Here is a 14,387-nt window from a genome sequence, read left to right on the forward strand (position 1 = left end):
TGCTACTCTAACCCAAAACAGAAGAAAGTTGGACTCTATTACTTGATATGTGCATATTGTTTGTATATACACAGGGTATTGATAGTCAGTTACTAACGCTGACTTTTTCCCAACCCGGCCACAGTAAAATTACTCAAAGCCATTAGGTAATCTGAAATCTTCAAAATCTCATACAAAAACAAAGTTATTTTACTTTAACGCACCTGTCAAAATCATTTGCAGGGTCACATTTCCAAGACCAAGTCCATTAATCAAATGGAGCTTCACTCTGAGGCACCAAACAAATTAACTAGCTGTCATGCTTCTGTGTCATTGAGGAGGTCCAGGCTGACCCAGGGGGAGAAGATTCAAAGAAAAAGTGAAGCAGCCACACAAACAGCGTTAGAGACTCTAACCAAGCCAGAGAGGCCAGGCTGGACCCTCTCACTTCTGAAAGTTTGAAGCCCGAGCCCAGTGTAGAAAGAAAATTCATCCAAATGCGCCATATCTGATTGATTTCCTCTACGTAAACGCCATAAAGGGTGTTTTGGGGTCTGGAAATGCATATTTGAGCATTATGCTCAAATAGGGACTCATAAAGTTGATACCACATGATATACCTACAACCTGGACGAAGTTTCCCCCTCTTCGAAAGCAGGTGACTCTGGAAGGTTTCCTTCTGTGTTGCCAAAAAGAATTACTGGAGTTTCTCATTTAAGTAACGAGAAAAATAATAATAATAATAAACTGTCGGTTTCCAATTTGCTTTGAACTGGTGAGTCAGGGAGGGAGGGATGATGTCATATATTAGCCTGCAATCTCTGATGTGGTTCTCTCAGTTCCCCCCCCCCCCCCGCCCTCCCAAGCTCTCAACTCAGTCCAGTCCCCTGTTTCAGTGGCAGACAGTACTCCCCGGGTTCCATCCTTTCTTCTTTGGCGTCTTCCCAGCCACAAGCCAGCAGCCTGGCTAGCGTGGGGATAAAGCAGGAAGTCTGACAGCTTAAGCCGGCTACGGGACCCCTAGTGTTTTCTCACTCAGCGTCCTGGCCGGGTTCCTCAGAAGTACAAACACACGCACAGAGCCCCGTTGTTGCCGCCTTCCCGGCCCACTGATCCTAATATGGAATGCAGCAGGAAACCCACGATTTCCTGACACTCGGAAGGCTGGAGGAAGCGAGGGGGGAAACTCCATTTAAACGCCCTGCTCTCCTCCATGTTAGCTGTGTGGTGGCAAAAACGGGGCAGGAGTGACCCAAATCCCACCGTGTCATCAGCCAGGCTGGGGAGGGCAGAGTGAGATTCTCAACAGGCTGCTGGAATTTCTAGACTGCCAGGAAGTCCCGGGAAGTCTGTGGAAATTAGAGTTCCTTAATTCCAGCCATTGGGAGAAAGGGACAGACCTTTTTTCATCCTCCCAAGAGTGCGTTACCTTTCTCCTCCAGCATGGTGAGCGGCGGGGCTTGTGTGCATCAGGGCTGTGCTTGGGAGAGTCGGGTCAGCCACAGTCAGGCTGCCTGAGCTCCAGCCTGCGGCCAGTCCCACCGCTCCATGCAACAGCAGCAGCTGCTAGAGCTGCCGCCAACATGAGCTGCAGAGAAGGGGCTGACAGCAGCTGTGGCTGCGGTGGAAGCGACGAGAACAGAATCCTGAAGTGCGTGGTGGTCGGCGATGGCGCGGTGGGGAAGACCTGCCTGCTGATGAGCTACGCCAACGACGCCTTCCCAGAGGAATACGTGCCCACTGTGTTTGACCACTATGCAGGTAGGAAAATGTGGAGACATCTAGCTGAGCGGCGGGTGTGGGGGCACAGCCCAAGTTCAGAGAGGCCTGACTTAGCCTCAAGTCAGAGATAGAATGGGCCTGGAAGGTAGCAGGTAACTCAGTCAGTAACAGGGCGGTGCTAGGCTCCTGAGGAGAACCTGTGCATCAATTTAGTGGCAGCGCCTTCCCACCTCGAAGTAAATGTGTAATCCTGGGGAAATACCTCCGGACCTTGAGGTCAGAAACTTTTTCTAAACATGTTTGCCTAAACTTTGCTCAACTTTTCATGAGGATCATTTTCAAATGTAGTGTAGCTGCATAGATTTCCATTTTTTAAAAAATCACCACTAGGCACGTAAGAAAAGTGCTCTACTCTACACTTTCTCTACTCCTTCGTGCTAGTCACAAAGAAAAATGCTAAGAAAACCAGCCAATAATATCTCTCTCTCTCTCTCTCTCTCTCTCTCTCTCTCTCTCTCTCTCTCTCTCTCTCTCTCTCTCTCTCTGTGTGTGTGTGTGTGTGTGTGTGTGTGTGTGTGTGTGTGTGTGTGTGTATGTTGTGGATTACTCTGGGGCTTAAATTTTGTACTTTCACTTTTCTGGGGTGGTAAGTAAGAAGAAAAGTGTTCCAAGCTTTTAACTATTGAATGGGAAATGAAGTAAAAGATTGTTATGTTTTTAAAATAAGATATTCAAGTACAAATATAATCATTTTGAAGTGTGTCCTGAAAAGGCAAATTTGGGCATAAACTATTTTATATCATGATCCTTCCAATACTGTTGTCACAACTTAATTCTTTGAGGGGACTTTTAGTATCTCAGTGAAGCGTGTAGAAGTTTCCATCCGCCTCGTGTCTTATGGCTGAGACCCATAAGCTCGTCCTGTGTGAACTGATGCCTTGCTCTCAGCTCACAGTGGCCTCAGTTTTATAACATATTTTAGCACGGAGATGGTCAGTGAGTTATCAGGGATCTGGGGCCTGGTGGAGGAAAAGTCCTCTCTTCCTGTCCTTTCACCTTGGTTTGGGATCAGGATCAGCCTAAAGGAAGCAGCTCACAGGAAGCCCGCCTGAGTCTCTGTGGCCATTTGAAACCCTCCCTCCACAGCAAGCAGCCTGTGATTCCAGTCTTCCTTCCTTTTAAGTGTACACAGTGGAGGGGGGAGATATTCACAGCTGGGGAGGGGATCCATTTCCTAGGAGGTTCTTTATATTTGTAGAAATTACTCACAAATGTTATGCCAAATGCCCTGGGCTTTTCTGAAAATGCACTGAGTTTGGCCAGGGAAGAACTTCTGAATAAGAATGGAACAAAGATAAAAACAGATTTAAATTGAGGGGGAGAAAATGTAAAATATTGGACTCTGTGCTCTGAGGGCGGGACTCTAACTCTGGCCCTGAAAGCAGCAGTTATTTCTCCTGTGTCTTCTTCGTGCTAGAAAGGGGCATGCTTAGAGCTTTATTTCTGAACTGAAAATCTACTAAAAGGAAAGGCTTCTAATGCCTGGGAAATTCTGTCTTCGGATATCCATCCTTTGGGTGAGCCAATTACAGTCACGTTGGGAAGAAAAGCAAAGCCATCTTTGGAAATAAAGTTAGTCTATGAGGGAGAGAAAAATTAGAGGTCAAAGCAGCTGGACTTTGCTGGCCTTGAGCTACTTTATATTTCAATTATATGCACACTGACTGGTGTGTGAGCACTAAAGCCTCTCAAAGAAGTTTTAGCATTAGAGTCTTCATGAACTAACCTGTATTATTTTAGTTCCCAAGAAATCATGGCCCCTAGGCACACAGCAGTTCCTTGCACACAGTAGGCATCCCTGACATGGCCCCTTCGGTTTCTACTATATCTTTCATATGTGCTCATCTCACGTGCTGTTCCTGTGGTTTAAGTGGGGATGGGGGAGAAGCATGAGCCACACTCAGAGCAGAGACTCATGACGTGTTGGTCTCCATCCCAAGACTCCACCCTGCTCGTACTTGCCCTGGCTGAGCATCAGCCCGTGGGCGGCCATCGGAGAGTAAATAAACTCTGCAACAAGCAACACCACCCCCTCCACATCTGGATCCAGTTTTCAGTTCCCTGGGTCCCACTGACCCACTCTGATAGGACGGCAGGAAACACAGCCGCTGTGTCTTTTGAAAAGTGCAGTTGAAGCCTGTCTCCTCAAGGTGGATCCGGGATGATGGTCCATCTCAGGAGAGTACGCATGTAGTAGTTAAGGATGGACAGACTAAAGCACAGCAATACCGTGTGATCCGGCTCTAATACGGTGTCTGCCATTTGCTCTGTGGCCTTGAGAAAGTGACTCAACCTCTCTGTGCCTAGGTCCTGAAAGGTAAAAAACGGAGACAATAAAGGTGTTTGAATTGTTTTTTAAAAGCAAAATGAACTGATTTGCATGAAGTTCTTAGTGCCCGGCATACAATGTTAGATTGCCCGCAGGCTCAGATATCACATCTCTGTGGCTGCACACAATGATGAAACCAAATTAAAATGTTACTAAAAGATAAGACCTACAATGGGGGGTGGGGAGGGCGTGATTCCAAGAGTTTGCTGTAATGAAAGGACAGGGCAGGATAGAATGTATTGTTGTCCTTATGAAATAGCTGCCGTGGAGCCGAGGACCGACAGCTCTGCTACAGAAGTAATGGGGTGTTAGCAAGAGGTAAAATACCAGTTTTACATAAGTCATGGGGGGGGAACCAACTGTGGGGGAAAAAAAGTTTAAGTCTATTACTTCTAATTTACTCACCCTTCCAAAGCACCAGAATCTGAAAGGTCGCAAACTCCCTGTGGCTTTCTTGCGCACTCTGCACCCACTTCACCTCTAGAAATGTGCTTCCATCTGCAGGCACAGTTAACACCATCCTGTCATGGTTTCATTCTCCCGCCCCCACCCCTCTCTGTGCTGTGACTCCTTAAAGGAAGGTCATCTCTTGCCACATCTAACTGGCACCTCTCTATGGAGAAGCTTTGATGGCTCATGCCTCTCCTGTACGCACAGTCTTAGCTTGGCTTCTGGAACACCTCCTCTGAGCTTCCCTCATCACCCAGGGGCAGAATGGTAGCCTAGTTCAGTAGTCAGTCCCTCGGTTCCCTTGTGTAGTCGGCCTGGGGCACCCAGGTGTTGCTATCTAGTTTCACAGCTTACGACATCATTGATGTATTAGCAAGTTCATATTTACATCTGCCCCGCCCCCCGAGGCCCCGCCCCCGAGGCCCCGCCCCCCAAGGCCTCAGAACACTCATCTATGCAACCGCCCCACATCCACTTACACTTCTAGTAGGCACTCTAGCCAGGTTTTTTTTTTTTTTTTTTTTTTCTCAGTTCTCCCACCTGTTCTTCTATCTCCCTTCTTCTCCACATAAGACCACTCTTGGTTTCTTCTGCCCAGTGACTGAGACCAAATGCCAGTGCTATATGTGACTCTTCCTTTGACGCCACCCTCCTCCTCTCTCTCCATTCAGACCACTCAGTTATCATCCCCTGCCCCTACAGAGGAGCTCAGCATCCAACAACCAAACCTGGCCACTTGGCGCCACCCTCCTGCCTTGTCTCCTAGCCCCACCGCCACAGCCTCTCACCCACACCCTGCCAGCTGACAGGGAACCATCCTCAATCCCGGCTCCTCAGCCCTTCCTCCCACACTCACCGTTTTCCTTTGCCACAGTGTACACAGTGCTCCATGGCTTTGTTCCTGTTTTCTCTCCTCTCTCATCTGCTAACATGGTTCTCGGTATTTCTGGCATAGCTACAGTAGCCATCTTGCTATTTCTCATGGAAGACTCTTTGAATACTTGCCACTCACTCTTACCCTGGCCTGACACCCCCTACCCCGCGCTGACATAGTGTTATTTGGCCACATAATTTAATCCACGTGTCTATGCCTGTGTGCTCACAAAACCCCACACTCACACGTGTGCATGTGCAAGCGCACGCGGAGGGGGGGGCGGGGAGAGCTCTGCCCTCTTATTCTGTTACACCTTCCCTCACCGTATTTAACACTACACGACACTGTGTGTTTATTTGCCAACTTCTGCTTCTGAAAACAGAGCCTCACACATACGAGATGCTCAGTAGAGTGTGAACTAATTCTAAGCATTCACCATCTTGGACTCTCCAGCACTCAAGTCACCACTAGTCCATTAAAACTCTGGTGAGTAAGTGCGAAAGGCATAGTTCTGTGGTAGAAGCCTTGCCACACACGCACAAGCCCTAGTTTTGATCTCAAGCACTAGAAAAAAATAATAAAACTTTGACAAACATTTAAAGAAATTGCCAGTCCAAGGCATATTTCTTTAAAAATGAACATATGAAATTATTTGTTAGGTATATTCTATCTTGTGATTTTTTTTTTACATTCTAGACAATCAACTCTTCTACTGTAACTATAATATGACAAGTGGACAGGGGGACAATTATCCAATAATGTCACTCTACAATTATACATGTCACTTGGTTTTCCTCTGTCTGCATTACACTCAAAAGCTAGGCTAAGGGCCGGAGGGAAGGCTCAGAGGTTAAGAGCTCTGGCTGCTCTTCAAAGGTCATGAGTTCAATTCCCAGCAACCATTTGGTGGCTCACAACCACCTATAATGAGAGCTGGTGCCCTCTTCAGGTGTGAAGCTTTATATGCTGACAGAATACTGTATATTTAATAAATAAATAGGTTTTTTTTTTAAGCTAGGCTAAATTTGGTCTAGTCCACTCAAATGGTTGTGCTTGTTATAAACAGAGCATGTTCAAGAATAACCCAAGTTCCACTGAGGGTCAGGACTGCGCGGAGCAGGGCCAGCAGAATAATGGCAGAAAGAGTAAATGGCATTTGTTATGCACTGCCTAGCAAAGGACTCCTGGGCCCTGCTTCCAGAAAGCCCATCCAAGAATGCTTTAACATGCCCTGCCAGCCCCTGGGCTGTTGAGTTTAGCATACAAAAAGAACATATCTTCCCATTCTTCAGTTTTATAACCAACTTCTTACTGGCAACATGTCCATTAGTATCTCACATGGCATACGGCATCAGAGCAAGGCCTTCATCTGAGCTTGGTTGGGTTGTGTGCTAAGTTAGGCAGTGTGTGTGGTTTCTCAGATGCGGTGTCTGTTTATGTTAGAATAAGCCATCTCCATTTGGAGCAGGTTTCCACATGCCTCCACACCAGCCTTTACCTCATGCCCTGTAATGAAATGTGTCCTGTCTGAAGAGTCTCTCTCCAATCCAAACCCTCATCCCACCTAGGGCTCTCTCCTCAGAAGTCATTCCATTTAGGAAGCCACTTGGAGCCAATGTTTGCAAACCCAGGCCGCCTGTGCAGGAAGTTAACACAATTCGTGGAAAAGAGGGAAACCCAGTTACTCTGTCAGCCATGGGAGATAGAAAAGGAAGTTGTTTTCACAGAGAACTGAAGTCTGGTTCTAACTTTTTCCACGGAATTGAATGGCAGCTGGCCCAGCGTAGACTCAGGCAGCCATAACAGCTGGGATCATGGGTGGAAGAGATGCCAAATGCATGAAAGTGAGTGAAATAATAAACTGATTTTTTTTTAAAAAAGTGACAGGCCTACAAATAGTGTCTACAGGGGCTGGAGATGTAGCTTCATGGCAGATCATTTGTCCATCACAAAGAAGGCTCCAGGTTTGATCCAGATGCTATAAAAATTAAAAATAGAAATAAAGACTTGTACCATAGCTCTGTCCATATAGGAAAGTGCATTCAGTAGCATTCTCCTTTGCACCCTAAAGAAAGACTGGGTTGATTCCTTAGAAACTACAAGGAAAACAAACCTAAAGCAACTTTCATGAGACTATGAAATAAATCACCACGCGGTTTTCTTTGTTTTGTTTGTTTTTGATAGGCAGTTAAATTGTATTTTACAAAAAAAAAAAAAATCATCTCCTCACTTCAGCACAGCCCTTCTATCCGGTAGCTAGTTCTTCTGATGACAAGTCCTCTCCTAAAGCTCTCTAGTGACCCTGCCAAGAGTCCCCTAGTCACCGTAAACTAGCAAGGTAAACGGGGTCACCACGGATAACAAAACATGTTCCTGCCACTCCAGTGGCTTTAGAAAGCTCTATGCCAACAAACCAGGAAAGAAGTCAAATAAATCTTTTATTTCACCCCAAATTACTTACTACTCCCCTTGTTAAGCCACATGGGCCCTCTCACCAGCTATCTGCTCCCGGAAAACCTCGCCTAGGATAAGGACCAAATGGAATCACTAACAGAAACCTCACGCTGCACAGACACAGCCAGAAAGTCGCTGGACAGAAATGTACTGAGTTCTCAGGCAGCGAGCTTGGCTGGAAAGCCACCCTGAAAGCCGCAGAGATCTATGGTAGGCTTTGTGAAGGAGCACCACAGAGGAGGCTGAGATCAAAGGGCTGCTGAGGTTGCTTTTCTCTTTTTGTTTGTTTATTTGCTTTGTGTGCTGGGGTAGGGGTGCCGGCGGGGGGGGGGGGGTGTTAAACACAGACATGGTATAGAGCATTTGTGCCACTATGCACGTGAATCACCAGGTTCTTGGCCTCACTGAAAGTATGTGTGGTAACTGTGACGGAAAAGACAAGAATGGGATAGTTGAATGAACTGATCCCTTGGTCCCTCCTAACACAATGAATGACACTCAAATATCCAAACGGTCGGTGTTCCATCCCCTTATAGCCCATTGCCAAGCAATGTGACATGTATGTAACACTTTCTTCTGGACTCTGGGCTACCCCCACCTAAGGTTCAATTACACAAACCACATATGCGTGACTTCCCATAGTCCACACTGAAACAGGAGACCAGCTCTCTCAGAGGTATCTGAAGTGGAAATTGTACTCAGAACACCAAAATGTACTGCAGAGGCAGCAAGCTGTGAACTATTTTCTTAGAGGCAAGCAAGAAAAAAACTACTAAATGAAGGAGAAAGAAAAGCTTGAGTTTGTGGCCCATATGACATTAGAAAACACCTGTTCCTGGGTTGGAACCTTCATCCGTCACTCATGATGGCCCTACATACCAGCATTTGCCAGCAACACACCAAGGACGGCAGCCAATCCAGGCTTAGGTGGACAGGCTCCCTGCAAGCAGGCTTCTAAGTCTACACAAACGGGCTCCCCTTACTGAGCAGGTCAGGAAATGTTCTGCAGATCTGGTCACATAACTGCCCACGGAAGCTGGGCTTCAGGCAAACAACCCAGGGTCGTGTCTACAACAGCACTTGCTCACCTCTCCTCCTTCCTGAGTGGTCATAGCAATCAGGTCCAAGGTGGCTCCAGCCATTGGTTGCCTCGATCTCTGAGGATGGTCACCTTCTTCCACAAGGAAACAGTAAAGGTCAGGGGCAAACAAAATCCTTTGGGAAGATGGAAACAAAATCACAGAGGACCTGGCTTATGTGTCATTCTTCAACCCAAGCTCCAGCTTGTGGAGATCTGAATCTCTCTTCAGAGAGGCAGACTCTTGTCTGGCCTACAGGTTTACTTTCCCACATGCACATCCATGATACCTTTTAGAGTAGTTAGAAGAGACCAAATACTAAGAATAAGACAGTCAGGAAAGGATCTCACCATTGATTCAATATGGTCCAACTCCAAGTCACAGAATATACTGGCACTGCCCAGAACACTCTGAAGTCCACCAACTTTGTATCTGCACCCAGATTTGAAGAAAGAGAAGGATGTGGCTCATGTGTGGCCAGTTAGGATTTGTCCTGATTCACAACTCAGTCATGCTATTTCTTTATGCCCATCCAGGCAGAGTGGCAGCATTAATAATAATAAAAGTGAAATGACGCTGGGATGTATGACCACAAGAATAAGAACCGTGTTCTAATACCATCAGTGCTATGATTCAGGAGTAGTCAAAATATCTTCATACATTAATACATGCCTCTTATAGTCATCCCGTGAGATGCTATCATTTTCTCAGTTTTGCTGATGGGGAAAATTAAGCTTTGCTCTAAGTTTAAATTGCTTGTACAAGAGTAAGGGAGGCCATGGAATTGCATGCAGTATTAATCAATGGATAGGTTGGTGACACTAACCAAAAGTCACTGTTAGTTAGGGCATGCTATGCTAAGCTGTGATAACAAATAGGCACAAATATTAACATATTGCAGGGTATCCCTTGATACTGTTATGCTCCTGGCCCAGTATTCAAGCCAGTAGAGATGCTTTCTTCTATGTCATCACTTAAGGGTTCAAGAGGCTTCCATTCTATGACCCTGAAATCCTCTATGATGCCATAACTATTGACATTAACCAGCTCAATGAGAAAGAGCATGGAGCAGCTGGGATGGGATTTTAGAGACACATCCCAGAAGTGTGACATCATTTCCTGTCATACTCCATAGAAGATCATTTAGTCACATGCCACCCTTCAGTCTAAGGGAGGCTTAGAAAAAGCCCACTTGTGTGCCCAGCACCAAAGACATGTTTTAGTAGAAATGGGCAATCTCTTTCTGCTTCTCTCCAGATGCCAAATATTCTTACACACTTCCTCACATGTAAAGCAAACTTAACCTTTTCCCCAGATGACCCTACTCTGTGCCACCCCACCATGCCAGAGTCCAGCATCAAGAAGTAATGGACAGCCCTCTCAGTACAACTGAAACATGGCTTTTTCATAATCCAACAAGAGCCAGTTCTCTAACCTACATGCACAGCCATCTCTGCTCTCATGGTGGAACAGAAATAGGGTGTCCAAAACATTGAAACCCCTTTTCAGAAAGAAGAGGAGAGAGACAGTGATAGAATAATGGGACCCTGCTGGAAAGCACACAGAAGCCCCCTGCACCAGCTGTGAGGAAGGTTCTTAGGATGACTTTCATACTATTGGCTAAGAGAAGCTTTGAACATCATTAACTTCCCTGGCCTGGGCTTCCAGAAGATTCTTTTTTCTGGTCCATCATCCCTCATGACCCACATCTAAACTGAGCCTTCTGAGATACTCTTTGTTCGGGGGTTTGCAAATATGTCTCAGCTGATTTCTTGACTGTGTAATCTGGAATGCTCGGTTGTTATTTTCTAAGCACAAGCATGCCGGATGCCAAGGCTTCTGGTAAGTTCCAGAGCCAATCATCATGTCCAGACCAAAGTATGGCCTCCCCAGACACACTCGTTAAGTGTCTTTACCGTACACTTCTTTTGCTCTCATTGAGCAACCTCTTCTCGGGTCCTTATTTTATTTTATTATACCTATTTACTATCTGAGGCACACATGGCAGGGCACGCTCTCCTTCCACCAGGAGGATCGCAGGGATCAAACTCAGGCCATCAGAATATTTAAATTTTATCTTCTCTCTGCGGTGCCCAGAAATAATGACTCTTTTTAACTCTGTAGAGTCATTAACATGTTTTTATAAATCTCTAATTAAAAAAAATTTTATATATATATATGTATATATATATATATATATATATATATAAGGTCTTCTGTGTGTTTATGTGTGCTCGCCTGTGCTCATACGTGCCCGTGTGTATGTGAAGGGCAAAGGGCAACCAACTCTGTCATTCCTCAGGCATCATTGACCTTGTTTATTGAGCAGTGTCTCTCTGGGCTCACTGGGTTAGACTAGCTTGGCTGGCCACCAAGCTCACAAGTCCCTCCTGTATCACTCCTCGGCACTGGGACCCAAGAGCATGATGCCACACCTGTCGCTACAGGTGGGCACTGAAGATGGAACTCGGCTCCTTGTACCTGCTCAGCTCACATTTACCATCTGGGCTATCTCCCCCAACCTACCAGCTTTCCTTCTCTTGAAATTGCTTGCTATGTAAAGTAAAAATTAATATACGCTTATATTCTGTCATGTCCCATTCCTTTCTATGGAGTCTGTAGAAACTAAGTTTTCCCACCAGGTTTCCAAAACAAAAGTTTTACAAAATATTTTGACATATAACATTGTCTCAATTTAAGAGAGAGAGAGAGAGAGAGAGAGAGAGAGAGAGAGAGAGAGACCCTGCCTCAAAACAAGATAGAAGGTGAGAACAGATACCCCAAATCTCTACATATACCTCTACACACCATCAGCACACAAACAGCACACACACACACACACACACACACACACACACACACACACAAAGTTTCTTCTAAAAATTAAAATGTAGGTCTATGCCAAGGCTGCCAAACTAAGAGATGGAACTGTGAACACACATTTCTTTAAGCATTCCAGGCATTAGGCAGTACCTATAGACCTCCTGGGTTATACTTCAAAACCATTTCAATAACACAAACACACAGGCTTGAGCTCTCTGTTCAACTAATGTCACTTGTGTGTGTGTTTATGTGTGTATATGTGTTTGCATGTATGTGTGACCCCATGTGTGTCAGATGTCTTCGTCAGTCACTGTCTACCTTATTTTTTTTAGACATAGTTTTTCACAGAAACTAAAGCTCATCAATTGGGCTAGACTGGCTCCAGGGATCTGCCTGTCTCTGGCCCATCCCAGGCTAAGGTTACAGGCATTCACCACCATGCCTGCTGTTTATGTGGGGCTGGGGAACTGAACTCGGGTCCTCAGGCTTGCACAGATGCACTTAATTAGCAGCCACTTCTGTAGTCCCTCAAGCGTAGGCAATTTATCAAGTTCAGTAAACCTCTCTTTATACTAATGAAGGTGCCTATAAATCAAGCCAGAAGGAGCAACTTTTATAATTGACCATGAATCAATAAAGCAATTTACACACAGATACACATATAATTTTTCCGACTTGGGAGTTCTATCAGATTGTGTGAAATATAAGAGGCCTTTAGCGTCTCTCGGAAAACAGCTAGAAAACTCCTAAATTGTGATCTCGGGAAAAGAGAACTATATCCAAGGCAGAGGGAGGGAGGGAGGGAGGGAGAGAGAGAGAGAGAGAGAGAGAGAGAGAGAGGAGAGAGGGAGGAGGGAGAGTGGAGAGGAGAGAGGAGAGAGAGGAGAGGAGAGAGGAGAGAAGTAGATACAGGGAGCAGGGAGGGAGGGAGGGATGGGGAGAGAGAGAGAGAGAGAGAGAGAGAGAGAGAGAGAGAGAAGTAGATACAGGGAGGGAGGGAGGGAGGGAGGGAGAGAGAGAGAGAGAGACACCCGGAGATCTTGAAGATCACAGAAACGTGGAGAGGCCTTGTGAACAGAGGCAGAGAAGGCTCTGAGGCTGAGGAGAGACTGGTAGGCATCAGAACCCGGCCAACTTGGGCATAGCACATGCCAGCTGCTGGGAAACCTAGCACTTGGGCACGATCTACGAAGCTGCCCAAGCATGGATTCTTTTCCTTGAGGCTAGGAGGACTCTGGGGCCATGGGGGAGCACTGCAGGGAGTTGGGGGACACCCCCTCCTGCAGGAAGAAGTAAGGGAAAGTGCCGGGGTCCTGGGGTGATTCCTGTGCGGCTCTGTCTTGGAAGGGTTACTCTTGTTCCACAGCCATGCGGCCTTATGATTACGAAATGAACAGCGAACATCTGTTTCCCGGCCACAAACCCTGCTGTTCTGCTTCATACTCTGACCTAACATTTGGGGAAAGGGGACGGGGGGAAACCTCCTCTGGAACTATTTCTCTGAGTCCAAAAGTCCTCCAAATAAGCTAGAATCTGCATGAAAGAGAGCGTGTAAATTGTGGGAGGGGCAGGAGTTCTCTTACTGAACTTATGAGGACAGCCCAGCTGACAGGCGATCTTGCTGAGGCAACTGAGCCTTTCTCTGCAGCCTCTCTGGCTCTCTTAATGCAAGTCGGGGGCTCAGTCCTCCGAATGCAATCTTATGGCTAGAGAGCACTGTCCTGGCCCACGCCAAAGACTCCATGGACAAAGCAGACAGTTACGGTCATAGTCCACTAACCAAATAATAAGTTTGGTAACATTGTAATCCCAGCATTTTGGGAAGCAGAGGCATTTTGGGAACTCTGAGAGTTCAAAGCCAGACTGGTATACAAAGAGAGTCTAGGACAGCCAAGGCTACACAGAGAAACCCGGTCATAATAATAATCACAATCATAATAAATTTGGCAATACTGAGTAGCAGACTATTTCCTGTGTATCCAGACCTGTGTCGCCCTTGCTGTCCTATCTGAATGACATCTTAGGTAGTAGATGTCCTTAACTGGAAGCAAGAAAACTAAAGCTCAAAGAGAAGTCATTTGTCTCACATCATGTGGCTAGGAAGTGGCAGAACTGAGATGGAGAATTCTCTGATTGTTACCTCTTATTTGTTTACTCCTGGGCTTTTATATTATCTATTCCTTTAACCTATCATCATTCTTTCCTTGTAGAAGTTATACCTACAGAAGGCTAGTGGGTTGTTGCTGTTGCTGTAGTTGTTGTTGCTGTTGTGTGATTGTTCTTATGTTCCCAGAGCCTAGGAATAAACCTACAGCAGCTACCCAGACATGTATCTTGAGTAACTGAGTGAGTGACATCCAAGAGTCCCACCGGTGGTCTTACCAACACACGTCACTGAATGTTCCGTTCCACCTTGTGAGAATAAGCAGGGTAATTTTCTATATTGAAATTATCCTATCACTGCGTACCCTGAGAGGATATACCCTAAATATCATGAACACAAAAAGAATGGCCTTGTTTAAAGCTTCAAAAAAAATAGTGAGCCTTTTTGGGGGGAAATGGAAAAATGTGTTGTTCTGGTCAGATTTCAAACTTGTGAGTTCTGGGAGCTTTAACT

General features: G+C 45.9%; 1 protein-coding gene across 1 annotated transcript in view; it reads left to right on the forward strand.

Moving 5' to 3' along the window:
• Positions 1 to 1,212: 1,212 nt before the first annotated feature.
• The window catches only part of Rhoj (ras homolog family member J), an 83,302-nt gene continuing 70,127 nt past the window's right edge, over positions 1,213 to 14,387 (forward strand). The window contains exon 1 of the mRNA XM_051147675.1: positions 1,213 to 1,740. Within this exon, the coding sequence (XP_051003632.1) occupies positions 1,563 to 1,740 (178 nt within the window). The 5' untranslated portion in view covers positions 1,213 to 1,562. The remainder of the gene's footprint in view (positions 1,741 to 14,387) is intronic.

Source organism: Acomys russatus, chromosome 1, assembly GCF_903995435.1.
Source record: "Acomys russatus chromosome 1, mAcoRus1.1, whole genome shotgun sequence".
Taxonomy (NCBI): Eukaryota; Metazoa; Chordata; class Mammalia; order Rodentia; family Muridae; genus Acomys; species Acomys russatus.